This window comes from Amblyraja radiata, chromosome 1, assembly GCF_010909765.2.
Source record: "Amblyraja radiata isolate CabotCenter1 chromosome 1, sAmbRad1.1.pri, whole genome shotgun sequence".
Classification (NCBI taxonomy): Eukaryota; Metazoa; Chordata; class Chondrichthyes; order Rajiformes; family Rajidae; genus Amblyraja; species Amblyraja radiata.
This window is the reverse complement of record NC_045956.1, coordinates 923,540-951,508: the sequence shown is the minus strand read 5'-3', so window position 1 is coordinate 951,508 and position 27,969 is coordinate 923,540. Positions and strand designations below refer to the sequence as shown.

General features: G+C 43.4%; 1 protein-coding gene across 1 annotated transcript in view; it reads left to right on the top strand.

Annotated features, from left to right (window-relative positions):
* The window catches only part of mgat4d (MGAT4 family member D), a 127,397-nt gene that overhangs the window by 43,177 nt on the left and 56,251 nt on the right, over positions 1 to 27,969 (top strand). Inside the window, exons 3-7 of the mRNA XM_033049917.1 lie at positions 2,232 to 2,372; positions 14,428 to 14,561; positions 19,565 to 19,611; positions 21,647 to 21,760; positions 27,499 to 27,574. Coding sequence (XP_032905808.1) covers positions 2,232 to 2,372; positions 14,428 to 14,561; positions 19,565 to 19,611; positions 21,647 to 21,760; positions 27,499 to 27,574 — 512 coding nt within the window. The remainder of the gene's footprint in view (positions 1 to 2,231; positions 2,373 to 14,427; positions 14,562 to 19,564; positions 19,612 to 21,646; positions 21,761 to 27,498; positions 27,575 to 27,969) is intronic.

Genomic DNA, 27,969 nt, shown 5'->3' with positions numbered 1-27,969 from the left:
TCAGAATGCTCTGGAGCAAGTTTTCATCAAGGATCTCTCTGTACTTTGCTCTGTTCATCTTTCCCTCGATCCTGACTAGTCTCCCAGTTCCTGCGGCTGAAAAACATCGCCACAGCATGATGCTGCCACCACCATGCTTCACCGTAGGTATGGTATTGGCCATGTTATGAGTGGTGCCTGGTTTCCTCCAGACGTGACGCTTGTCATTCAGGCCAAAGAGTTCAATCTTGATTTCATCAGACTAGAGAATCTTGTGTCTCATGCCTTTTGGAAAACTCCAAGAGGGCTGTCATGTGCCTTTTACTGAGGAGTGGCTTCTGTCTGGCCACTCTACCATAAAGGTCTGATTGGTTGAGTGCTGCAGATATAGTTGTCCCTCTGGAAGGTTCTCCCATCTCCACAGAGGAACTCTGGAGCTCTGTCAGAGTGACCATCGGGTTCTTGGTCATCTCCCTGACCAAGGCCCTTCTCCCCCGATTGCTCAGTTTGGCCGGGTGGCCAGCTCTGTGAAGAGTCCTGGTGGTTCCGAAATTCTTCCATTTAAGAATGACGGAGGCCACTGTGCTCTTCGGGACCTGCAATGCAGCAGAAATTGTTTTATACCCTTCTCCAGATCTGTGTATCGACACAATCCTGTCTCGGAGGTCTATGGACAATTCCTTCATCTTCATGGGTTGGACAGGCTAGATGCAGGAAGATTGTTCCCGATGTTGGGGAAGTCCAGAACAAGGGGTCACAGTTTAACGATAAAGGGGAAATCTTTTAGGACCGAGATGAGGAAAACTTTTTTCACACAGAGAGTGGTGAATCTGTGGAATTCTCTCCCGCAGAAGGTAGTTGAGGCCAGTTCATTGGCTATATTTAAGAGGGAGTTAGATGTGGTCCTTGTGGCTAAAGGGATCAGGGGGTATGGAGAGAAGGCAGGTACAGGATACTGAGTTGGATGATCAGCCATGATCATATTGAATGGCGGTGCAGGCTCGAAGGGCCGAATGGCCTACTCCTGCACCTATTTTCTATGTTTCTATGGCTTGGTTTTTGCTCTGACATGTACTGTCAACTGTGGGACCTTATATAGACAGGTGTGTGCCGTTCCAAATCATGTCCAATCAATTTAATTTATCACTGATGGACTCCAATCAAGTTGTAGAAACATCTCAAGGATAATCAATGGAAACAGGATGCACCTCAGCTCAATTTAAGTGTCACAGCAAAGGGTCTGAATACTTATGTAAATGTAATATTTCAGTTAATTCTTTTTAATTACTTTACAAACATTTCTAAACACCAGTTTTCGCTTCTTCATTCTGGGGTTTTGTGTGTAGATTGATGATTTAAATTTTTTTTTTTTAATCCATTTTAAAATAAGGCTGTAACGTAACAAAATGTGGAAAAGGTGAAGGGGTCTGAATACTTTCTGAATGCAGTGTAGATGACCATAACTAGACCATAATCGGCTTGTACTCGCTACAATTTCGGCTTGTACTCGCTAGAATTTAGAAGATTGAGGGGGGATCTTATAGAAACATACAAAATTCTTAAGGGGTTGGACAGGCTAGATGCAGGAAGATTGTTCCCGATGTTGGGGAAGTCCAGAACAAGGGGTCACAGTTTAAGGATAAATGGGAAATCTTTTAGGACTGAGATGAGAAAAACATTTTTTACACAGAATCTCTGGAACTCTGTGCCACAGAATGTAGTTGACGCCAGTTGATTGGCTATATTTAAGAGGGAGTTAGATGTGGCCCTTGTGGCTAAAGGGATCAGGGGGTATGGAGAGAAAGCAGGTACAGGATACTGAATTGGATGATCAGCCATGAACATATTGAATGGCGGTGCAGGCTCGAAGGGCCGAATGGCCTACTCCTGCACCTATTTTCTATGTTTCTATAACTCCAAATGTGGCCTTGGCAAGATGCTGTAAAGCTGTAACATGACATCTCAACTCCTATCATCGGCACTCTGACCGATGAAAGAAAACATACCAAATGCCTTCTTCACGGACCTGTCTACTGGTGTTGCTACATTTAAGGAACTATGTACTCCTCTGAGTGTTCACTCTTCACTCCTGCTATTTAATGTGTGAGTCAAAGTTGTGATGTTGAACATGCACCACACGCTGCACAATAATTATACCAGGTTGCCACAGTCAATAATAAACAGTCAGGGATCTCTAACTCAAAAATAAAATGTGCTGGAAGCATCTTAACACTCATCTCCTTGTTTTACAGGTGCAGTCGAGACGAAAACTTTGAATCCAATGGAAAAATTTCGTGTTCAACTACCAAATATTTTCTATTATCTTCCTCATCTGATTACTAATAAGGACAGCCTTCAGCCTAAATCACTAATAGGACAGGGAAGAACTGGAGGTAAGGAGCATAGAAGTGTGTAAAAATTAAAATGAATTGGTACATTTACTGTAGAAACTTTGCAAAAATTGTTCTCACATTATCCTGTCGTATTGAAACAATTCAACCATTAAATGTCAATTCCTTTGCTTTCAATTTTGCGAAACCTTTCACCTCAAAGTTGGACTATTGCTCCTATCTAGACAGGATTTGTCAACGTTTAGGTTTTGTGAATGATGGGACAATGTGTAAAAGTTTTTTTTAAAAGCCTTGGATTTGAATAACATTTTACACAAACTCTAGATGTTCTAATGTGATTTGCAGTTGAATAAATACTCCTGTAGCTTCAGTTACTGTGGTAGTATAGGAAATCAGACTCACTTTGTGCATGGTTTGGTCCTAAAAATAGCATTTAATAATCTCCTTGAAAAATGTACATTGGTTGGAACACAATTGAGAATCTCCTTCAAAATAATGCCATGGGTTGTTTTATTTTGCCTGAGAGGGCAGGCTGTTTAATGGCTCTCCTGAATGACAAAGTCACCAATAATGCTACACCCCTCTGTACTGGATGGGAGTGTTATGGGCCTGTCCCACTTAGGCAACCTTTTAGGCGACTGCAGGAGACTATGCAGTTGCCACATGTTCGCGGGTGGTTGCCGGGGAGTCGCCTTCATGGTCCCTTATTCTGGGAACTAGTCACGGCCTCATTATAGTCGCCGCAAATTTTTCAACATGTTGAAAAATTAGGGACAACTAGAATGAAGCCGCCATGGAGAGTAGCGAGAATTCTCGTGCCGTATGTGGGTCGCCAGGAGGACCAAGTGGGTCGCCAGGAGGACCAAGTGGGTCGCCAGGAGGTCCAAGTGGGTCGCCAGGAGGTCCAAGTGGGTCGCCAGGAGGACCAAGTGGGTCGCCAGGAGGACCAAGTGGGTCGCCAGGAGGACCAAGTGGGTCGCCAGGAGGACCAAGTGGGTCGCCAGGAGGTCCAAGTGGGTCGCCAGGAGGACCAAGTGGGTCGCCAGGAGGTCCAAGTGGGTCGCCAGGAGGTCCAAGTGGGTCGACAGGAGGACCAAGTGGGTCGCCAGGAGGTCCAAGTGGGTCGCCAGGAGGTCCAAGTGGGTCGCCAGGAGGACCAAGTGGGTCGCCAGGAGGTCCAAGTGGGTCGCCAGGAGGTCCAAGTGGGTCGCCAGGAGGTCGAAGGTTCTCTTAGGTTGTAGCCGGTGCTGACCGGAGAATTTCATTGGCTCATTGGGAATAAAAACGTAAGCAGTAGTTTTCAGAACCAAGGATAACCGACCGGTAATGTTAATGTCCGCCGAGCTTCACAGCCGTGTATCTCTCTCTGGCTTCTTAAAAATTGTCTCCACTCCTTCTCCCCCCCTCTCCCCCCCTCTTTTAAAGGACTTACCATACACTGTGCATTTTAGCTTCTTAGTTACAGCGCCAACCTTCCTGTTCATCGCGTTGTGTGTCTGTATCACATTGGCTTTGCTCTGTGTGAATTTCACTCAGACAGCACTCCCCCCGCTTGCCCTGTCCCCCGCCTGCATAATGGGCTGGTGAAGGAAGCGATGTGTGGTGTGTGTTCGTGTTCGTGTTCCACTCTGACAGTCGCCGGTTTTTCAGGTGACTGCCAGCAACTTAACAGTCGCATGAAAACTTGCCTGTGGGACAGGCCCATGAGTCTAGATTTTTGCCTTTCTTCAGTGGAATCGGACTTGAACCACTTGATAAGAATGTAGCATTGAGTCATAATTGATTAGCTCTCAGAGGCCACGAAGCTGAGAGAAACAATTTTGCCAATTTAGGAAAAGCTTCTAAAACATTTCTCCATGAACATTAAAGGCCACGATGTAAACTCCATAGCAACTGATGCATATCATCATATCGGGCATGCTGACTGTCTGAGCAATCTTCAGTAAATACAAGTAAAGGGCCTGTCTCACTTGGGCATTATTTGCGCGTCAATTACGCGACATTGTTTACGCGTCACGACTCGCGCGTAATGAGCGCATGGCGTGTATTATGCTCGCATGGTGCGTGGAAAGACGTGGTGGCGTAGGCAGTGACATGCGGTAGCGTGCGGCGCCCCAGGGTTTTGGGATTCACAAAATCTTTGCGCGCCACCTGAGTGACGCGCAAATGACGCCCAAGTGGGACAGACCCTTAAGCAATCCATAAAACAAATCCTAGCCCCGTACATGGCTTCTTTATTCTGAATCTCCATAAATTATCTGCCTTGAAAATCTTATCCATGTGGACATAATATGTATTTTATGTTAACGTTTAATTATTTCATTATTTAAAACATCTCAGTCATTTAGGATTAAACTCTCCAGCTCTCTAATATTATTGGTAACAATAGAATCTTTTAATTATGTATCTGGCAGCTCTTAATCCACCTTGTGAGGGATTTTGATTGAGGCTTTACACTGAAACAGAGTATTATTTCTTATTTAATATCCAAGCATCCTGATAATATGTTGAAGTGAACAGTGAGGTCAGTTTTCCCTCATGATGCCTCATGTTCCCAAGGCAGTAATTGCTACAAAATGGGTTGGGTGGCCCTAACCCCATTTCAGCGACTTACTGTTGGATGACTGGTTCGGTGTGTAACCTGCTTTTTCAAAGGTTTCAAGGGTTTTTTATTGGCACCTGTACCAATTAAGGTGCAGTGATATGCAAATTACCATACAGCCATACTAAAAATGCAACAAGATACCCAACTACATAAATGTTAACATAAACATCCACCACAGCGGATTCCCCACATTCCTCACTGCGATGGAAGGCAATAAAGTCTAATCTTCCTTTATTTTTCTCCTGCGGTTGGGGCATTCGAACCATCCATCAGGCCGATCAAAGCTCCCACAGCCGGCGGTCGAAGCCCCCGTGTTGGGTCGATCGAAATCCCAGCGTCGGGGCAGTCGAAGCTCCTGCGGCTTAGAGTTCCTGATGTCTGACCAGAGACCGCGAGCTCCACAATGTTAAAGTCCCATAGGCACCTGCGGTGGAGCTCTCGAAGTCGGCCTCCAGCAGAGGCCGCCAACTCCACGATGTTAGGCCGCATTGCGGACAGAGATACGATACAGAAAATAATCGCATCTCCCTCGAGGTAATAGATTAGAAAAAGTTTCCCTCAACCCCCTCCTCCACCCCTCAAATAAAACAAGCTAAAGAACACTAAAACATACATTTAACACATACTAAAAAAAAACAATGAAGAAGAAAGGGACAGACAGACTGTTGGCGAGGCAGCTATTGCTGGTGCCACCTGGTGATAATAGGTAACTCAGGGTGACCATGATCCTGATTTGCTAACACCACCCCCACAGCACACATGACAACTCCCGGTGGCATTTATCTTGCTGGTAGTAGACCATGGCACAGTTGGAGATCCCTATACAGGCCAGAGGCTTTGGACATCCATGTGACAGCGAAAGGTTCAGGTTTATTATTGTCATGTGCACCAGGGTTCAGTGAAAAACGCTTTATTGTGTGCTAGGTATGTGGGGACAGTACCATAGGTTATGGAAGGACTGCTCAGAAGCCTGATAATGGAATAACATTCATGCAAAATGGAACAAAGAAATGGGAGATATTACTGTGTTTAAGAAGGAACTGCAGATGCTGGAAAATCGAAGGTAGACAAAAGTGCTGGAGAAACTCAGCGGGTGCAGCAGCATCAATGGAGCGAAGGAAATAGGCAACGTTTCGGCCCGAAACGTTGCCTTCAGTCTGAAGAAGGGTTTCGGCCCGAAACGTTGCCTATTTCCTTCGCTCCATAGATGCTGCTTCACCCACTGAGTTTCTCCAGCATTTTTGTCTACCTGGGAGATATTACTCATAGCCATCCCTGATATTTGCCGTGCCTCACTACACTGATGTAAATGAATTCATTACCTTAGAATCACAACGGCGAGTTTCAAAGAGTTGTTGATGTAGCCCAGTCCATCACACAGACCAGGCTTCCCATCACTAACATGATCAAACAATTGTCCCACCCCTGGAATTCGTTCCTCTCCCTACTCCCGTCCAGCAAAAGGCCCAGAAGCTTAAAAGTGCGCATTGCCAGACTCAGGAATACCTTCATCCCCTCTGTTATCAGGCTTCTGAGCAGTCCTTCCATAACCTATGTTACTGTCCGTTCACCTTTACCCCAGTGTGGGCATTAGATTGAACAAATGCGCTACAAATTGAGAACTATATTCTGCACTCTGTATCTTGCACTTTGCTCTATCTATTGTACTTAGGTTTGGATTGATTGTATTTATATATAGTAGTTTCTGATTGGATATCAAGGATGGCTATTCACCATATCTTGATACACGGGATTATAATAAACCAAAACCTAAGGTTGGACCTTCAGTAATGACGAACACAAGATTCCTCTGCCTTCTGGGTGCAAATAAATCAACCCCCCCCCCCCCCCCCAGGTCTTGTGGCACCAATCATGAACTTTGAATTATTATTGAGCCTACTAAAATTATTTTTGTGCCTACTAAAAAGACAAGCATTCTCCATTATGCTAACTCAAGAAAATGAGCATGCATTTACATAACAATTGCAATGATCTCAGGATCTCTCCAAGTGTTTTTTAGAACCAATGAAGTCCTGTTGATATCACCAAAGTAAAGAACCATGACTAGACACAAAATACTGGAGTAACTCAGCGGGACAGGCAGCATCTCTGGCGAGAAGGAATGGGTGACGTTTCGGGTCGAGACCCTTCTTGAACCGTGACCATCCCTTCAATATATACCTCCATTATTTTGTATTTATGGACGTTAGCCAATTTTCACTTTACATCAAGTATGAAAAGGCAAATGAAAATAAAAGAAAGATTGCAGATGCTGGAAATGGAAAAAATAACTGGAAAGTACAAGAAATATTCAGCAGATCAGGAAACAAGAAATAGTTAACATTTTAGGTCAAAGATCCTTCAGTTTTTATGTCAGCATGAAATAGTGCTTCATTTATCCTTCAGCTTTGTTCTAATAACTGGAGAATTTGATAGGAGCAAATCAAGTCCAATGACCCAGTACTTGAAAGAAATGGGTGGATATCTAGCCTAATCCTGTTTAATGATATAAGATGTTGAATGTAAGGAGCTAAAAGACATGGAGCTTGTGTTTATTTGCTTTGTATCTTAATTTCCAAGAAACTTGAGCAGGCTGTTTGGTGCACCATCTGAAATGATCACAGCAAAACCATGACAGAAGGACAAAAGAGAAAGTATGTTAGTGATTTAAAGATTGCATGCTACTGATTTGAAGATTGAACGAGTTATCACAGTCATGAGTTATACAATGTGGAGAAACACCCTTTGGCCCAAATTGTCCACACTGACCAACAATACTATTTACGTGCGAGCCAGAGAAAGCAGATCAACAAACACACATTACAATCGCTCCACACTCTTAAATCTCTATTCCGACAGCCAGACACTGTCAATGGCTCGATTGTAATCATGTTTCATCTTTCTGCTGACTGGATAGCACGCAACAAAAGTTTCTCCCTGTACCTTGTTACACGTGACAATAAACTCAACGGAACTGAAATCTACATTAGTCCCACCCGCTTGTGTTTGGCCCATATCCCTCTAAAACATATCCTGTTCATGTACCTGTCCAAAATGTTTTTTAAACATTGTGATAATACCTACTTAAACATTGCTATTGTAGCGGCTAATTTAATGAGGACCGGGGAACTGGGCATAAAATTGTCTTTCTCTTACCTTAAGTTATCTTGACAAGTGGAACAAGCAGCTCATCCATCTGCCCCCATATTTATGACAGAGAAATGTGAAGAGCTATTAAAATCTATTCACTACCCAAGCTGTCGAACATCCACTAATCACAATCACAGAGTGGCACTAGCTAATCAGAAAGGCTGACTTCATCAAACATTTCAGAATAATAAGACTATTCATATACCAGGACTCTTTCTCCATCCAATTAAGGCATAATTGATCAACATTCAATCTCCCTTGGTGCCCCTATAGAATGACAATCTATCGATTCCATCCAAAGCCTTTTGGAGGTTCCAGATTCCCACTACTACTTAGTGGAAAAAGTGGGTTTTAATTGGGCTCTGGTGTCCGCAGATGAGGAAACGAGAAATACTATTAACATTTTAGATCAAAGATCTTTCATCATTTTTCATGCAGGATGAAATATGCAGTACAGAAAGCTTCTATCTTTTAGAGAATGCAGCAATATTGGAGGAATGGAAGGGTGTGGATCACGTGCAGACAGAGGAGATTAGTTTAACATGGCATCGTGTTTGATGCAGGCACCGTGGGCTAAAGCTCTTGTGCTGCATTTGTCCATGCTTTATGCTTACTGCACTGGCAGCAACAAGGTATCTGGTCAATATACAATTTGCGTTTGGCCTCACTTTGACAGAGGAGGAGGCCCTGGTCAGTATGGGAATGGGAGGGGGAGTTAAAGTGTTTACCAACCAGGAGGGTGAGGACCAATGTAAATTGGAGCAACAGCACCTCATATTTTGCTTGGGCAACTTACAGCCCAGCGGTATGAATATTGACTTCTCTAACTTCAAGTAACCTTTGCTTTCCCTCTCTCTCCATCCCTCCCCCACCCTAGTTGTCCGACCAGTTTCACTGTCATCCAGATTATTTTTACTGTTTGTATGCCTTGTTGTCACCTTCCCATCAGCCAACAACGAACTATTCTACATTTCCTTGATCATCATCTATCATTTTCATGCCTAACCCTTCCATATTTCTAGTCTTCTTCTCCCCAGACCCTCAGTCTGAAGAAGGGTCTTGACCCGAAATGTCACCCATTCCTTCTTTCCAGAAATGCTGCCTGAGTTACTCGAGTATTTTGTGTCTATCTTCTGTGTAAACCAGTATCTGAAGTTCCTTCCTACACAAGGTATCTGGTTGATTGGCTTTCAGCTAATTAGGTACAACGGCCATAAAACTGCCAAGATAATTACTCATCAACGAGCATTAAAACTTTGGGAATCAAATTGGATGAGTGGAATAAAGTGGAGGACTTAAACGCAAGGCTGCTTTACCAAAGGGAGCTGAGGGAATGCTCTGTGTTCTGTGTTCTGTTTCACAGAGACATGGCTCACCCCCAGCTCCCCAGACCCAGCAGTTCAGCCTGAAGGTTTCTCCATCCATCGCATGGACCGTACGCTGGCATCTGGGAAAGGGAGAGGAGGGGGCGTCTGCCTCATGGTCTACTCTGCGTGGTACTCAGACGTGGCAGTCCTATCTAACTCCTGCTCTCCACACCTCGAGCATCTGGCAGTGAAGTGCCGTCCCTTCTACCTACAGAGGGAATTCACCTCTATCATCCTGACCGCGTTCTACATCCCACCCCTGGCTGATGACCATCTGGCACTGGAGGAGCTGCACGCCGTGGTTAACAAACACCAGACGGCTTACCCCGAGACGTTCACCACCATTGCCGGGGACTTCAACAAAGCCAACCTGAAGAAATCGCTCCCTAACTTCCACCAACATGTCTCCTGCTGCACCAGAGGATCAAACACCCTCAACCACTGCTACACCACCATCAAGAAATCCTATAGTTCTATCCCTTGCCCTCACTTCGGTAAATCCGACCATACTGCGGTGCTGCTTCTTCCTGCCTACAGGCAGATATTGAAGAGCACACCCCCAGAGGTGAGGACAGTACAGAGCTGGTCGGGGGGGGAGGGGGGGGGGGGGGGCGGGGGGGGGGGGGGGCAGAGGAACAACTCCTGGACTGTTTGGAGTCTGTAGACTGGGCAATGTTCAAGGACTCGGCAACGGACCTGAATGAATACGCCAGTCGTTGCAGACTTCAAAAGGAAATGTGTGGAGGACTGCATCCCAACAAAAACCTTCCAAGTGTTTCCTAACCAGAAGCCTTGGATGAGCCATGAGATCCGCACTCTTCTGAAGTCCAGATCCCGGGCATTCAGGTCTGGCGATGCAGAGGTCTACAAGAAGTCCAGATACAACCTTGACAAGGCCATCAAAAAGGCCAAAAGGGACTTCTGCTCCAAGCTGGAGGATGAGACAGATGTTCGGCAACTGTGGCAGGGCCTGAATGCCATCACAAGGCGAAATCAGGAGGCGGCTCAAATGACAGCGAAACATCACTCCCTAATGAGCTCAACGCGTTTAAGCACGCTTTGATAGGTTCAAAGGTTCAAAGGTTGGTTTATTGTCACATACACCTAGATGTAGTGAAATTCTTTTTGCCAATGCAGCACATAAAAAAGAATACAAACATAACAATAATAAATAGCTTTAACATAAAAACATCCCCCCACAATGGTTCCCATTATGGGGGAAGGCACAAAGTCCAGTCCCATCTCCCGATAGTCAGCAGCCTCACACAGTTCTACCTCCATTACTTGATAGGGAGAACACTGATGTGCCTTCCCGAGCCCCCATTCGCCGTGATGGTATTTCGGTCACAGTCACAGAGGCCAACGTCAGAAGATCCTTCAGAGGGGTGGACCTGATGGTATACGCGGTCGTGTTCTCAAAACCTGTGCGGACCAACGGGCTGTAGTTTTTGCGGACATTTTCAACCTCTCACTTAAAAGGGCATCAATAATACCAGTGCCCAAGAAGAGCAAGGTGATGTGCCTCAATGACTATTGACCAGTGGCACTAACGTCTGCGTTGATGAAGTGCTTTGAGAGGTTGATTATGGCGCATATCAACTTCTGGTGGCTATTGTGCAGCTTTGGGAATGACACAAGTTGAAGCAACATTGATGCTGCGGTAGACGTTGAGGTGCAAGGATAATTTAATCAAGAAGGAGCTCAGACTATCCCTCATATGACTGTTCACAGGAGCTTGCAAGCCGGTGCCACAGAGGTCCAGCAATCTCTCCTTGTGTGGGTTAATAGGATTGACCAGACCCCTCCCTCGGGAAGTAACCATGACCCCACGAGTCAGCGGCCACGTTAAGATAACTGCATGTCCTCTCCAACTGTTGTGTGTCAGCCAGCCAAGACTGTCCTTGTTCACTCCAAACCCAGACCTTTAAACTCAGAGCTGTTCAAGGTTGATTCTAAGAGCAGTCTCCTCTCCCGATAGTCAGCAGCCTCACACAGTTCTACCTCCATTACTTGATAAAGCTCAAGGTCAGTTGTCATTTCTACAAAAAACGCTATGGTTTTATTTATGAATTGGGAGTTTATTATTTAGTGCTGGCTTTTACTTTTGGTGGACAGTATGCGATGAAGGTACAGTGGTGGTGAAAGGAATCACTTCCAGAGAGACATTCTAAATCATTTCAATCTTCTGAGAGTTGTGTATTTTTTTTTTCCCTTTGATCTACATCTTTAGTAATTGAGTGAATTGTTCAGGTTTATGACAACTTCACCAGCTCCCATTTATTGCAGCAGTGAAAGACCAGGCAGTATTCAGTATTCAGTATTTACTTTAATATCATTTTAACTGAGTACTTATATACACAGATGAAATGAAAACATTGTTTCTCAATCAGTTCCCATCAGTGCGGTTAATAAAAACGGAATAAATACAGGCAGGTGTTAATGGACCAATGTCTCACCAGCTTTATCTGCTCCGATGTTGCAGCTTTGTAAATATGTTTGTTTCCCACCAGTTATACACTATCTCTGCTGAAGTTTGCTTATATAACATTAACTTATTGGAAGTTTCATGCTGTGAAAGTACAACAACCTGAAATTGAACTGAACCCCCCTCAACTTATGTGGGTCTTCAGAATCATGAAACGATAAAACACTGGGAACAGAGGGTTCAATCTGCACAGACCATCACGCACCGATTTACACTGACCTACATGAACCCCATTTCATTGTCTCCACATTCTAATTACCTCTCCCCCAGAGTCTACCCCTCATATATACACTGGGGGTAATTTACAGTGGCCATTTTAAATACCAACCCATATATATTTTTGAGATGTGGGAGGAAACTGCTGTACCACAGAATCACAGAGAACGTGCAAACTCCACACAGGTAGCATTGCAGGTCAGGATTTAATTGTTGCTGGAGCTGTGAGGCTGTGCTTGTGGCCAAATGGAGAGCAACCTTTGAGAGGATAGAAACAAGAAACTGTACCTGCTGGTTCACCAAGGAAAGACACAACATGCTGGAGTAACTCAGTGAGCCAGGCTGTGTCCCTGGAGAACATGGAGAGTTGACATTTTGGGTCGATGCCCATTTTTCAGTCTGAAGAAGGGTCTCAACCTGTCACCTATCCATGTTCTCCAGGGATGCTTGCCTGACCCACTGAGTTACTCCAACATTTTGTGTCCAACCATTGATGTCACACAGCTGAGACGTCAGTAAACCCAGTGTAGGATGGGAATCCTCCATTTAGTGCTGCTCCTCACAATATTCTTGGATCCCTGAAGTAATGAAGTGTAGACCACTGTATAAATGTGGAAGAATGTGGACAGTGATCTTGCTCTCCTTGGTCAGGCAAAGCACCACATTATCACATTGCTTTTACATTTTCTCTTTAACTTTTGCTAACTTATAAACAGCAAGAGAAAATAACAGGTACACAAAATTGCTGGAGAAACTCAGCGGGTGCAGCAGCATCTATGGAGCGAAGGAAATAGGCGACGTTTCGGGCCGAAACCCTTCTTCAGACTGAGAAAATAACAATTGTTGACTCATTCTTTCCTCACAACCAGGACCTTGTAAGGTTTTCTGTAATCCAATTTTCTTTAATTTAATTTGGTCACCAGCTCATTAATTTAAGGTGAGCTTTACATCAGTGCTGGGTAAGTTATTGGAGGAGGTTCGGAGGGATAGGATCTACCAGGGTTTGGAAAGGCAAAGACACATTGGTCTTCGACAAGGTTCCGCCTGGTAGGCTGCTCTGGAAGGTTAGACTGCATAGGATCCAAGGAGAGATAGCTGAATAGATAGAAAATTGGCTTCATGGAAGGAAGCAGAGGGTGATGACGAAAGGTTGCTTCTTGGACTGGAGGACGGTGACTAGTGATGTGCCTCAGGGTTTGGTGCTGGGCCTGTTACTGTTTGTTATCTATATCAATGATTTGGATGAGAACGTACATGCTCAGATTAGCGAGTTTGCAGATGATACAAAAATGGGTGATATTGCAGATAGTGAAGATGGTTGTGAAAAATTGCAGCAGGTTCTTGATAGGTTTGGGGCTCCCATGGCTGGAGCCCCAAAGATGACCCCCGACAGGGACCACGGGCTCCATGATGGTAAGTCCGCAGGCTCCCGCGATGGAGCTTCCAGTCTTGCATCTCCGTCGAGGTAAGAGATTAGAAAAAGTTTCCCCCACCCCACCCCCCACATAAAACAAGGTAAAGAACACTAAAAAACATACATTTAAAACGTACAAAACAGACACAAAGAAAGGTCTGAATGACAATAAACAAATCTAATCTAATCTAATCTAAAAGGACAGACAGACTGTTGGCGAGGCAGCCATTGCTGGCGCCACCCAAGTCTTCATTATTGGTCTTAAGTGCTAATGAAGGCCAAGTAGAACTAGGTTATTGGCCATGCACATTGACAACAAATGGCACACATTTCACCGTTGATCTTTCTGGCAAATATCTGAGAGTCAAATGGTGCTTTGGACCCCAGAGGGGTTCCATCTTTTATGTTTCCACATCAGTGACTGTCCCCTTCACAGCTGTTCTTCAAGTCATACAGTGAAGTCTGTAAAACTGGAGGTCTCATACAAAATAACATAGACCTCCTGTGCTGTACAGTATGTACAGAGGGGAATGAGCCGTTCCTGAGTCTGGTGGTGCACACTTTCAAGCTTCTGTACCTTCTGCTGTAAACTATGTTTTAAAGTGCATTAGAATTTCTGACCTTGTATATTTGGTGCTTCATAATAACATGTAAATTTGTGCAGAGGTGCCGTTAATTTTTGTTGGAAGTAAAGGGCAATTTCATTTATCTCGGTTCAATGTAGATATAGGTCTACTGTGAATGCTGTGAATTCAGCGTAAAATCTCTTGTGTTTGCATGCAGCAGTTTTTGAGTTTACAAATAGAGTGATAGTTGTGCTTTATTACTTCATTGCCACCTTTTCATTTGTCTTATTGTAGTCTCACTGGTGATGGGAATACCTACAGTAAAGAGGGAGTCTCACACTTACCTTCTGGACACGCTGAACTCCCTTATCTATGAGCTCTCTCCTGATGAAAAGAGAGATTGTGTCATCGTTATTCTCATTGCAGAGGTTAGTTCAGTTTTCAATGTTATTCTAACTTCAATGATGTTCATCTCAATTTGATTTTCAGAGGCCAGAAACATTATTATCTATCCATGAAAACTACCAAATGTCTTATATTGTTCTTGGAATTCGAGGTTATTCTTTTGCTATCTGTCACTAGTCTCATTGGGTGTGAAAAAGCTCCGGTAACTTACAAATGGGAGTGAAGGCACTGCCAGTTGATCATAGTTCTTTACTCCATCGACTCAACACAAAGTAGGCATCTCCAATAAGCAAACATTAATAGAAACATAGAAAACATAGAAAATAGGTGCAGGAGTAGGCCATTAGGCCCTTCGAGCCTGCACTGCCATTCAATATGATCATGGCTGATCATCCAACTCAGTGTCCTGTACCTGCCTTCTCTCCATACTGCCTGATCCCCTTAGCCACAAGGGCCACATCTAACTCCCTCTTAAATATAGCCAATGAACTGGCCTCAACTACCTTCTGTGGCAGAGAATTCCACAGATTCACCACTCTCTGTGTGAAAAATGTTTTTCTCATCTCGGTCCTGAAAGATTTCCCCCATATCCTTAAACTGTGACCCCCTTGTTCTGGACTTCCTCAACATCGGGAACAATCGATCAATCGATCAATATTTGCACTTGCACGATACCATAAAACTTGCTGTGCATTTACAATACTTTCTTTTTGTTTTGGCCAAACTAATTTTCTAAGTGGTCTCTGAGCTTACAGTAATTCTTCAGTTATTTGATGGCCTTCATTATTTTGAAAACACAGAGCTCATAAAAACAGAGGCTCCTATTGTGCAGCTCCAATTGTGGAGCTTATTCTAATTCCAACACTGGGGAACTTTACATTGTCTGGCAAATATATAAGTAGACTAAAAAATGCTGGAGAAACTCAGCGGGTGAGGCAGCATCTATGGAGAGAAGGAATAGGCGACGGGTGGGGGGGGGGGGGGGGGGGGGGGGGGTGTTATGAATTACATTCATCAATAGTCAAAGAGAGAGGAAAAACAGATCTAATGTCTTTGGTGTGGCATTGGACAGAAACGCCTTAAATTCGCCATGCTCACCTTTATTCACATTCCAGACAAACATCTATAACAGCTTCTGAGGAAACAAAAAGATCATAATAGTATTGGTTTATTTAATAGATGATCAAAGTCACCAGGTTTGTGGAAGTAGTTCTTACTTGGTATTCCATATGTACTTAACCCTACCTTTAATACAACCAGAAATCTCTTTATTATCTCTGAAAATCTGTCCTATACCCAGCACATTGATGCAATCGTAAAGAAAGCCGTCAACGCCTCTACTTCCTTGGAAGATTGAGGTGATCCGACAAATGCCAACAGATATTTTCTTGAACTTCTACAGGTGTAGAGTAGAGAGCTTATTGACTGGTTGTATCATGGCCGTGTTGGGCAACGCAAATGCCCAGGAACAAAGGAGATTACAAAAAATGTTGAACGCTGCCCAGTCCAACACAGGTATTGGCCTCCCCACCATCGAAGCGATCATTAGAAGGCGCTGTCTCAAAAAGGTGGGCATCACCATCAAGGATCCACACACTCCTGGTCATGTTCTCATTTCATTCCTACCAATGGGAAGAAGGTATAGGAGTTTGATAATTCTAACATCCATGTTCAGGAACAGCTTATTCCCAATAACCAACAGGCCACTGACTACTGTTATGCTGCAAGTAAAGCCCCTGTCCCACTGACGTGTCCTTGGCACGCTAATTACGCAACGGTCCCGCGAAGGTCGCGCGCGACTTCATGCGTCCGCACAGCCGTCTGGAGCGCGTGACGTCATTTGAAGATGGACACAAAATGCTGGAGTAACTCAGCGGGACCGGCAGCATCTCTGGAGAGAAGCAATGGGTGATGTTTCTTGTCGAGACTCTTCTTCAGTCTGAAAGAAGGGTTTTGACCCAAAACGTCACCCATTGCTTCTCTCCAGAGATGCTGCCGGTCCCGCTGAGTTACTCCTGCATTTTGTTTCTATCTTCAGTTTTCTTGGCCCCGCTCTGGGAGTTGAAGTGGGGCGGATCCGGACCGCAACGGCCGTGAGCCCCAGGCCGAGCTCGGCGATCGTTTGCCTGCTTCTGCTGCTGTTGAAGGTGAGACGTTGCGTCGCGCCAGGGTCTTGGGCCTGTCCCACTTTGGCCGTCAGTTACGCGACAGGCCGTTGGCGGGCAAAGATTTTGTTCGCTACAAAAATTACGGAGCCCCGCGCGATGTCACGCACAACTCCATACCCCTCCGCGCTTCTCAGTGGGACCGGCCCCGCGTGGCCATACGATGCCCGTGCGCCTCAACGCGACCACGAGGTCGCGTAATTTGCATGCCAAGGACACATAAGTGGGACAGGCCCTTAAGACACATTCGGAGATTTACCAGAATGGTATTAGGGTTGAAGGAAATTGAGAAAAACGAGAAAGCTAAGGGGAGATTTAACAGAACTGTTCCAATTACGAGAGCTTTTAATAAGCAAAGAGAAATAGCCACTTCTGATCATTGGAGGGGGTGGGTGGTAGATCAATCAATCAATCAATCATATTTATTCATCACATACACAATAAAGTGCAGAAATAAATTTGCCAGCAGTGGTACAATCAAAAAGAACACACAATATACAATAAAAATGTAACACAAACATCCACCACAGCATTCTTCACTGTGGTGGAAGGCACAAAGTACAGTCAGTCCTCCTCTATTGTTCCCCCGTGGTCAGGGCCATAAACCTCGGCAGTCGGTGGGGGCGCTGCGAGACGGTTGCCCTGCCAGCAGCGGATAGAGGTGAAGGAGCATAGGTCAATAACAAGAGAGCACTCATTGAAGGAGATTAACAGAAGAAAGGGTTAGAAATTATTTTACCTGGCCTTTTTATGACTTGGAATGCATTACTTGCAAAGATGGTAGCAGCAGATTCAGTTGTAATTTTCAGAAGAAAGTTGGATAAATACTTTGGACAAAGAGCAGGGAATGTGATTCATTGAAAAGCTGTCAATAAATGATACAGACATGATGCGCTGTTGCACAATTTCAGGTTCCTAAATGAGAATACGGTGACAATTAATAAAAATGTATAATACATGATGAAATTTCAACCATCTTGTACAGCATAACTGTGTGCCCTACATCAGCAACGTTTACTACACCTGGATATATTTTATTGGTCTTCACTGATTTGGTAGTAATCTGACAGAGCTGTATTGCCTGCTATTATTAAATTTGCTTCAGTTTCATTCTCCCAAAACATGAAACGAAAATCAGATTAATTCTATATTGTGTAAGGCCATTATATCATGAGGCAAGGAACAAAGCCTACTCTCTAGTTATCCCTCCTTATGTAACTATGACAGTGCTTGGGATTATCTTTGATTCATGACAAGTGAAGTGGCCGGTTAATCATCTATTACTGAACGTGGTATGATTGCAGCAAACAGAATTCTTGGATCATATTTTGGCCTACAGCATGTGACTTGTCATAATATCTAAAATCTCCCCAGTACTTTGAGCTTTTAATGTGTGTCTAACCAGAACCAGGTCATGCTGACCAATCTGAAGTGCCAATGTACTTATTCGATGAGGTGAGATACAACACTGGTAGGCTTGGCTCTTGTCCCTATAGCCTTAATAATAATAATAATAATACATTTTATTTGCGGGCGCCTTTCAAAGTCTCAAGGACACCTTACAGAAAATTAACAAGAGAGAGAAAACATATAGTCGGAGTAAAATAAATAATAAGGACATCACCAATACACAAATTAAAGACAGAATTCACTCCAAAGACAAAACATCAAAAACACAATGTGAAGAGAGAGCAGCGGCAGCTAAAGCGCGCCAGCGTCCACTCTCCCTTCCGACAGCCATCTTGGACACAAACTAACATATTCACATTACACACAAAAAATCATCCCCCCACAATGGATACCACTGTGGGGGAAGGCACAATGTCCAGTCCCCATCCCCAGTTCTCCCAAAGTCAGGCCTATTGAGGCCTCCGCTATTGCCTCTATGGAGGCCCGATGTTCCTGGCCGTTCTGGCCGGGTGCTGTTGCCCCGGCGTCGGGAGAGTCTTTTCAGCGGCTGGGCCACCTGGAACGGCCGCTTCCTAACTGGGGACCGCGTAGTCGGCGCCGCCCGCTCCGCTCCGCAGACCCGCAGCCCGGAGGTGTTGATCTCGGCGGTCACAGCTCACCGGAGCTCCAGCGCGTCGATCCAGCGCGGCGACCCAGGCAAGGCATCGCCCGCTCCACTCCGCGATAGCGCTCCAGCGCTGTGCCGCCACCGAAGCCGAGGTGCTGGGCGGTCCCCGCCAGGAAACGGCGCTCCAAGCCCGCTGGTAGGCCACGAGGACGGGTCGACGGGGCAGCCCGGAGAAAAAGCTGCCTCACCGACCAGGTAGGGACCTAGAAATATTATTACCCCCTACCCCCCACATTAAAAAGACTATCTCTCCCACAAACAGGGCACAGGGCTAACTAAAACTGCAAAAAAAAAGTGAATTAAACGGACGGCTGCTGGTTAGCAGCCGTTCCCCAAGATGGCTCCTCCTACAACATGGCCTTGAGGCCTGGCAGTCGATTAGCATCTAGATTGATGTCTGTTTAAAGTCAGCTTAACAAGTTCTGACTGTGCCAAAGTGCGCGGACATGTGAACAATGGTGCAGAGGAGAGCACTATTTTAAAGTCAGGAATTGGATTAAATTGTTTGGGAAAAGTGGAAAGAAAACTTTACTCGGCAGGTTTAATTTGGCAGTGAATTATGCCACTTACCTGAAACATGGATCATAAAAGCTGCATGACACTGGGAGCTCTGTATAATGAGATATAGTCTTACATTTACTGCTCTGTGCTTGACCCAGTGGGTGACTGCACTAATATTGCACGTCCAAAGTACAAAATGCCTTCCTATAGTCATCAAAATTAAAATGAATAAACATGTTGCGAAAAACCTGGTGTTAAATATATTCTCTGTTTTATTGCACAGGTGGAAGAAATTTATGTTAATGAACTGGCAGAAAAGTTAAAAGACACGTAAGTATTATATAAGGTATGGTTGATAACACCAATTTATATCATTTCACAAGAAATATAAAGTGGACCTGTCTTAATTTCACCAAGGTAGATGAGGAGGTGCTGACCAAAGGTCAGGAGAAAAGGAAGATTCCATTCACCTCCTAACACCCACTCGACAGTAATCTTAGTGGAGACCATGAAAGCATATAATCTTCCTCATTAGAGCAAAATGTGTGCCTCTGGGAGGCCAGGAAAGTAGGAAAATGGTTTTAAAGATGAGACAGATTACATCAGGGTGCTGTTGGTATGAAGTTATCGGCATGTGCCTTTGGTAAATGGAGATCAAGGATGGGACATATGGATCATCGCTGGTATTGCTGTTTAGTGATAAAATCAGAAATTCTGCTCATATTGACAATTATCCTTAAAAAAATTTGTTACACAACAGTCAGGAGCCTTGCGTGCCACGACTTTATTTTGGAAATAAACTTAATGCAGACATTTCAGATTCCTTTCTCAGTTGCATTATGGAGTTAACCACACACTAAATGTTGGTGCTATAAACATACGCTGTATAATGGAATTTAATTTAAATTGCATTCTATTTTTCAGTGTATGTTTTAAGTGTTTGCACTTTTTAATTTTGCATCCTAATTAATATAACCTATCTGTTATTATTCCATGTATTCATAGTTCATTTCCTTAGTCTGGTTTTCATGGATTATGCTAAATATTTTGTTAGTGACCATAATATTTTGGTTTAAAATAATTTACTTTTTAAAAATATTGTAAGGTACAGCAAACCTGTACGATACAAAATATTGTAGGATACAAATGAATTGAAATTGCTCCATGGGATGCTGTAAACTTGTTAGTGCGACTGTTGAAGCAATTCTTGCTGCAGTGATAAAGTTAACCTTTTTAACCAAACTAATTATTGATAGTTTCAAATTGGTTGCAAGGTAATGTGCTGATCATTATCATAACTGCAATTTCAGCTTTTAAGAACTTACGACAACAACAAATCAGTGGGGCAGATTTTCCACATATCGTGCAATTCTCCACAAAAGTCCCAAGTTCCAGCGCTGACATGGGTTTATGTCAGCCATGGTATCCCCCTGCTATGTTGCTCATGCGATTTGATCCCTAGAACTCCACAAGTGGACTCCCAATAGAAGCCGACAGCACATCACAAACTTGCACGGACTCTTTAGGTCTGGAATTCTGCAAACGGAGTCCTCACTGGGTTGGGTCTGGTGCCAGTGTGGCAGTCTCACTGAAATTAAAGAGGAATCAGAACTGTCAGGAAAATGGAAACCTGTTTTATTCGGTTATTTTAATTGTAGGTCATACATGTGTCTTCAATTTTCAATCAGTGTATTTTAAATACATATATATTTTTAATAATTCAGGGCTCAAAGACACTTGTTAACGTTCAATTTCAGTGATAACTGTAGCAATTACTGAATCTGGTGCCAGGGTCTCAGTGGCTGTCAAAGCCATTGCATCAATGCAGCTCTTGAGCGGGAAGAGGCCCTGGGTCTGGAGTGGTGCTGGGCCCAGAGTGATCCTGGGTCTGGAGTGATCCTGGGTCTGGAGTGGTGCTGGGCCCAGAGTGTTGCTGGGACGGGTGGAGCTGGGCCCTGTGCTGGGAGAGACCCCAGGCTGGAGGTACACCGGGTTGTGAGTAGACTGGGCTGGGAGTGGCTTGCTGGTGCGGGAGAGGGTGTGGGCTGGGAGAGGTTTGGAGATGGGCGTGTCCCTTGGCTGGGAGTGACCCCAGGCTGGGAGTGGCCCAGGGCTAGGGCCAGGATGGCGCTGGAACGGGAGTAGTGCTGGACCAGGTGTGACCCTGGACTGTACCATGCTGTGCTGGACCTTGTGAAGTGCACTTGGGACCATGCTGGAAGAACAGCATGATCCTGACCAACTATCTCAAGGTCAACAGAAGATTGTTACAAGTTGCCTGCATGGTAGAATAAATGTCTACTTGTCTTTGGCATGTGTGTTCTGATAATTGGTAATTCTGGTTTCATTGATATGTTGCAAAAAGGTACCCCAAAGAAATACAATCAGGACTTTTGGAGATCATCTCACCTTCAGCAGATTTTTATCCAGACCTCTCGAAACTGAAGGAAACCTTTGGAGATTCACAAACCAGAGTAAAGTAAGTAAATCATGAATATAAAGATGGCCTTCCAAATTATTTTTCTATTAAAAAATAATTCTATAGCTAACTGAGCTCAGTGTAAGAATTCCATAGCATCAGTAAGCATCTCTGACTTTACACACTTTATTAATAGAGTTTGTGACAGAGTTTTGTTCAAGATGGAGTTTATACAGTGTCCTTTATAAAATTCAGTTCCATAGCATATAAATGGATAAACTAGGAACTTTAGATGGTGGAATATGGAGCAGCTTTGGAGTAGCTCAGCAGGTCAGGCAGCATCCATGGAAGGAATGGACAGATGACATTTCGAGCCTGATTGGGAAACGTTGTGTCCTCTGGATTTAACACAGGTGTGACATTACAGCAGAGGAGCAGCAGAATGTTGGCATGAATGTTACAGATGTTGGCATGAATGTTACAGATGTTGGCATGAATTATGGTGCACTGAGTGTCATAGGAGGTGAATTTGAAAAAATACATATTCAATGGCATGAGCTCTTGAACATCAACTCTTCCTAATAGTGGAAAAGCAGGATACCAACCAAAGAGACTTCTTCCTAACCCAAAAACATGTCTCACGAAAATCTTATGGTTGTATCTTTGACTGCAGAGTTGAAAGGCAGTGCAATTACAATGACTGCCACCCTTCAAACTGCAGATGAGACCGTTACTTAATTTAATTGGAGTAGTGTGTCTGGTAGATGTGTACTGAAAGAGTTCAATGTTACCCCAAGCACTGTTGCATATCATCCCTCCTTAAAAAGTTCATGGATAGGAATGAGTGAGGACAGAATTGGGCTTACGATGTCGACTACCTGGGAGAGATTGCTGACAGCTTCTAGTGCATGTGGAACTCTGGATCAACATCAGCCACAAGAATGTCTTCAGGTGAGGAAACAGAACATGATTCCACAACAAAACAATGACTCAATGGTACTTTATTGCCAGATGTACTGAAGTACAGTGACATTAAAAAAAAAAAAAATGTTCATACAATTCAATAAATGATTACTATACCCAAGCACAAACCCCCAATTAATTAGAAAGTGGATAGAAATAGTCCACTGACACAGGATTTACAAGTCAGCAGGTTTTGGCACGATTTCCAAAGTCGAGTTGGGTCCGGTTCATGCGCTCGGCCTACGGCTACAAAACAAATGCTTTATCGCGGTGACTTATCTGATGCTTCTGTTCATTTTGATCAACTGGGACGTGTTTGTGAGATGAGATGTGATCGGGCATGAACTGAGTCATGTGTCGTGGCATGTCTACAGACAAAAGTGAAACCTTTAGGGACTGCGACTTTATTTTCAGAGAGGAAGGTGTTAATGACTAGAAACATCTGTGACACAGTTAATTCATTCACTGGTATAAACCAACTCAAGGCAAAGCAGCTGTTAGAAAGCTGTGGTTTAGTTAGTTCCATAACTAATTATAAACCATTTCCAACTAAAGTAAATAAAATAATATATAGACACCTGAAGTAACAAGGTGTCATCCCTCACAAAAAGCATATGATATCTCACTTATCAGTTCACAACAGATTTCAGGAAATTGGAAGGCATTTTTGCTGCTGCATGGTTATTTGCCTTGTACTCTGTGAAACTCTGTTTTGCCTAATCATTACATATGCGTTTGAAATTAAATACTGAACTCCATGCTCGGCTGCATTTAAAGTACTTACTCATCACCCAATGAAAATTGGTATTTTTAAATATAAAATGCGTATTAATGCAATGTAAAGATACAGCACTTGAGATCACAGAGTCATACTCGTGGAGTCATGCAACACAAAAACAGGTCCTTCTGCACAACCTGCCCATGCCGACCAAGGTCCCACCTGCCTGCGTTTGGTCCAAAACCATCTAAACCTTTTCTATGTAGCTGCCCAAATGTATTTTACTGTAAATGAAGTGCTTTAAAGGTTGGCTATGGTGCATATTTGTTGCTGGTGGGCCGAAGGGCCTGTTTCTGCTCTGTATCTCTAAACTAAACTAAACTTAATCCTCCACCCATGCTGAGAACCATAATGCCATGAGGTCCAGTGCAGTAGGCGTTTGCACGGACACTTTCCATATTACCCTGATGTGCAAGTCTTACTTTCAGCATTGAAACAATATTGATTTACAAATTGTGAACATAAATAATTTCCAAAATGATGCCCATCGATTAAAAAGAAATATTTAATAATTAAAATTAAGCAAATGCATATTGCAGTTATCTCTGCAAACAGGCCAGTAGATTATAAATCTGTAGCCTTGGCAAAAGGCATCTATACATTACATGTTAATGAAAGCTGCTAATTTGAGCTTGCTGCTTTAATAATGATGAGTCATTGTTGCCTTTGAATATCTTACTACATTATATAACTTCTTCAGAGTTGGAGTTCAACAGCAGCAGAACTGTTATTCTGTTAAATGTTCAAATATTACGAATTTTAAAAGAAATTGAATATTTTTGCACCATGATATACACCCATTTAAAAATAGTCTGTGAGGCTTCTCCAGAGTTATTAGCATGCAACTGATGGAAATATGCCTTATGTTAAGCTGCTGAGGTATGCAATATATTTTACAATGGGCACATATGAGAATGTGGCTCGAATTTCTAGTCAGAAATCTGGGAACTACTAACATGCGTTATGAAGAACAGCCTACTACCTACTTTTCTTTTCCCATAGCCTAAACTTTTTGTTGTTGTAGTGAGTAAATTGAAACTAATATTTGGCATCTAGGCAAAGATTGGCAAAAGTGTGCCACTGTGGCGCAGCAGTAGAGTTGCTGCCTTACAGTGCCAGGTTCGATCCTGACTATGGGTGTTGTCGGTACAGAGTTTATCCGTTCTCCCTGTGACAACGTGGGTTTTCTCTGGGTGCTCCACATTCCAAAGACTTGTAGGTTAATTTGGTTCCTTAAATTGTCCCTAGAGTGTAAATAGAACCAGTGTAAAGGTGATTGTGTTCAGAGTGGACTTGGTGAGTCAAAGGGCCTGTTCCCACACTATATCTCTCAACTAAACGTCTTCTCGAACTTGTGGAAAACTTCCCCAATGGATTTTTTTTCTCTCATTACTCATTACCCATTGTATAAAATATTTCTGTCAAATTTGAATTTACTTCCTGCTGATTCTCATTCTGAAGAATTTACTTCTGTCCATATCTTTTTTTCCACTCTCCCTGCCTCCGTCACATTCTTACTGTGGGAGGCTTCCCATTGTATTACCTGGCAATGGAAAGCATAGTCGTTTTGTTGACTTTTAATTGAAGAGAAACCAAACATTTCAAACACCTACCAAGAAATATCCCTGCGCCATTTATACTGAAGAGCCAGAGCTGAACCACACTTCTCGGCATCTGCATACGATGATGTCTGTCTTGTCGCTTATTGTGCGTGGTGGTGGAAAGATTGGTGGAAACAGGGCCGTGACGTGAACGCTCTTTCCTTAACCCCACCAATGGCTGATTGCTGAAATATTTAAGGGAGGCCCCATTCCTAGTGATGGGACGGTAGGAAGAAGATGTGAGGCCTGCAGGCTTGGAGCAGTTATTTGCAATTTCAAGTGGCTTCCTGTTGTACCAGGTGCCAAAGAAGTGACACAACGAAGCCCACAATGGGCTTCTTTAATTTAGTTTGTCTCTCGCATTTTACACTCAAGTGGCCTAAATATTAAATCTTAGAATTAAAGGGGAGGTCATTTAAGACCGAGGTGAGAAAAAACTTTTTCACCCAGAGAGTTGTGAATTTGTGGAATTCCCTGCCATTTCTATATACCAAAACATATGTATAAGAAGGAACTGCAGATGCTGGTTTAAACCAAGGATGGACACAAAAAGCTGGAGTAACTCAGCGGTTCAGGCAGCATCTCCGGAGAGAAGGAATGGGTGACGTTTCGGGTCGAGACCCTTCTTCAGACAGATGTATAATTCTCCTTCTGCCACAAGGTGCTGGCGTATCATAGCCCATCAGCTAATCAGCTAACAAATAGATTGGCATTTAATGCCATATCACCATAGGTGGACATCTATTATTTATGCAGTGGCTGAGGGTATTTATGGAGCAGCATTCTCTTTGCTATTCTTTATCTTTTTCTCTCATTACTCAATAACCACACTGTCCAAGATGTTTCTGTCAAATTTTGAATTGAAAAGGTTTTACAGCTGCTCCACAAATGGGAAGTCATGATACAGCATTATAGGACATTGTTTAGGCCACATTTGGAGTATTGCATGCAGTTCCGATCGCCTTTTTACTGGAAGGATGTGGATGGAGGCTTTGGAAAAGTTACAGAGCAGCTTTCCCAGGATGAGGCTTGGATTGGGGGGTATTAGCTTGGATAGTTTTAACTGGAATGCCGGAGATTGTGGGAAGACTTGATCGAAGTACATAAAATTATGAGAGACAGAAATAGGGTAACATAGAAAAATAGAAAATAGGTGCAGGAGTAGGTCATTCGGCCCTTCGAGCCTGCACTGCCATTCAATATGATCATGGCTGATCATCCAACTCAGTATCCTGTACCTGCCTTCTCTCCGTACCCCCTGATCCCTTTAGCCACAAGGGCACATCTAACTCCCTCTAAAATATAGCCAATGAACTGGCCTCAACTATCTTCTGTGACAGAGAATTCCAGATTCACCACTCTCTGTGTAAAAAATGTTTTTCTCATCTCAGTCCTAAAAGATTTCCCCTTTATCCTTAAACTGTGACCCCTTGTCCTGGACTTCCCCAACATCGGGAACAATCTTCCTGCATCTAGCCTGTCCAACCACTTAAGAATTTTGTAAGTTTCTCTAAGATCCCCCCTCAATCTTCTAAATTCTAGCGAGTACAAGCCGAGTCTATCCAGTCTTTCTTCATATGAAAGTCCTGACATCCCAGGAATCAGTCTGGTGAACCTTCTCTGTACTCCCTCTATGTCAAGAATGTCTTTCCTCAGATTAGGAGACCAAAACTGTACGCAATACTCCAGGTGTGGTCTCACCAAGACCCTGTACAACTGCAGTAGAATCTCCCTGCTCCTATACTCAAACCCTTTTGCTATGAATGCCAACATACCATTCGCTTTCTTCACTGCCTACTGCACCTACATGCCTACTTTCAATGACTGGTGTACCATGACACCCAGGTCTCGTTGCATCTCCCCTTTTCCTAATCGGCCACCATTCAGATAATAGTCTACTTTCCTGTTTTTGCCACCAAAGTGGATAACCTCACATTTATCAATGTAGACACCAATGTTCCCTCTAATTTTTAGTAGTTCGTGTGCGAAGAAATCTGCTAGGAAATGTAATGTCCTCCAGATCCTTGCTGTAAGTAGATTTAATAAACATGTGTTGTATGTTGATATGTGTTCGACTCAACTCATTACAAGGCCCTCGGGTCCTGGCAACATCTTCATAAATCTTCACTGCATCCTTTCCAGCTCGACCTTGAATGTGGTCAATTGAACCGCAAATAAAATAATGCTATAAGCGGATAAAACAAACTATTAAAAGCACTCAGTAGGTGAAGCAGCATCTGTGGAGGCAGAGAGATGTTTAGTGCCTCCACAGATGGGGTTTCACACACTGAGTTCCTCCGGTAGTTTGTGTTTTGTTCCAGATTCCAGTATCTGCAATCTCTTGTGTCTCAATGATATTGCTGGTTGCCTGAATAGATATTAAGTTCACAACATCAAATCTCCTGCAAATGTGATGTTTTAACATTTTCATTATACTTGATAATTTCTGCTTTCAGATGGAGAACAAAACAGAACTTGGACTACAGCTTTTTGATGATGTATGCTCAAGCCAAAGGAAGTTTTTATTTACAGGTATAGTAACAGCAACTTTATGGTGCCTGTTGTATAAAACCTTTAAGAAATCAATTTCATCCCAGCATCTGGCACTCTTAGTACTACTAAAGGTCATCTCATAAGAGGTAGAATCAAGGATTTAATAGTCTTCAGATGAAATAAAAGCAGCTACTGGAGGTTATGACAACTGTACTGAGATTCATTTGAATCGGTGGTGTGATTTGTATCTTCATGTAAGCATTTTGACAAATCCTTAGAGATAAGTGCAGAGATCAGAAATTAAATGTTCATACCTCTGTATATGACAACATTTAAGAGAAGGAATAACATCCTTCTGTCACAACCTTCTGTCTTCTATTAGTAAAACAGTTCTGAATCCATACGACCAAATCACTGAATCCCATGCATTTTAA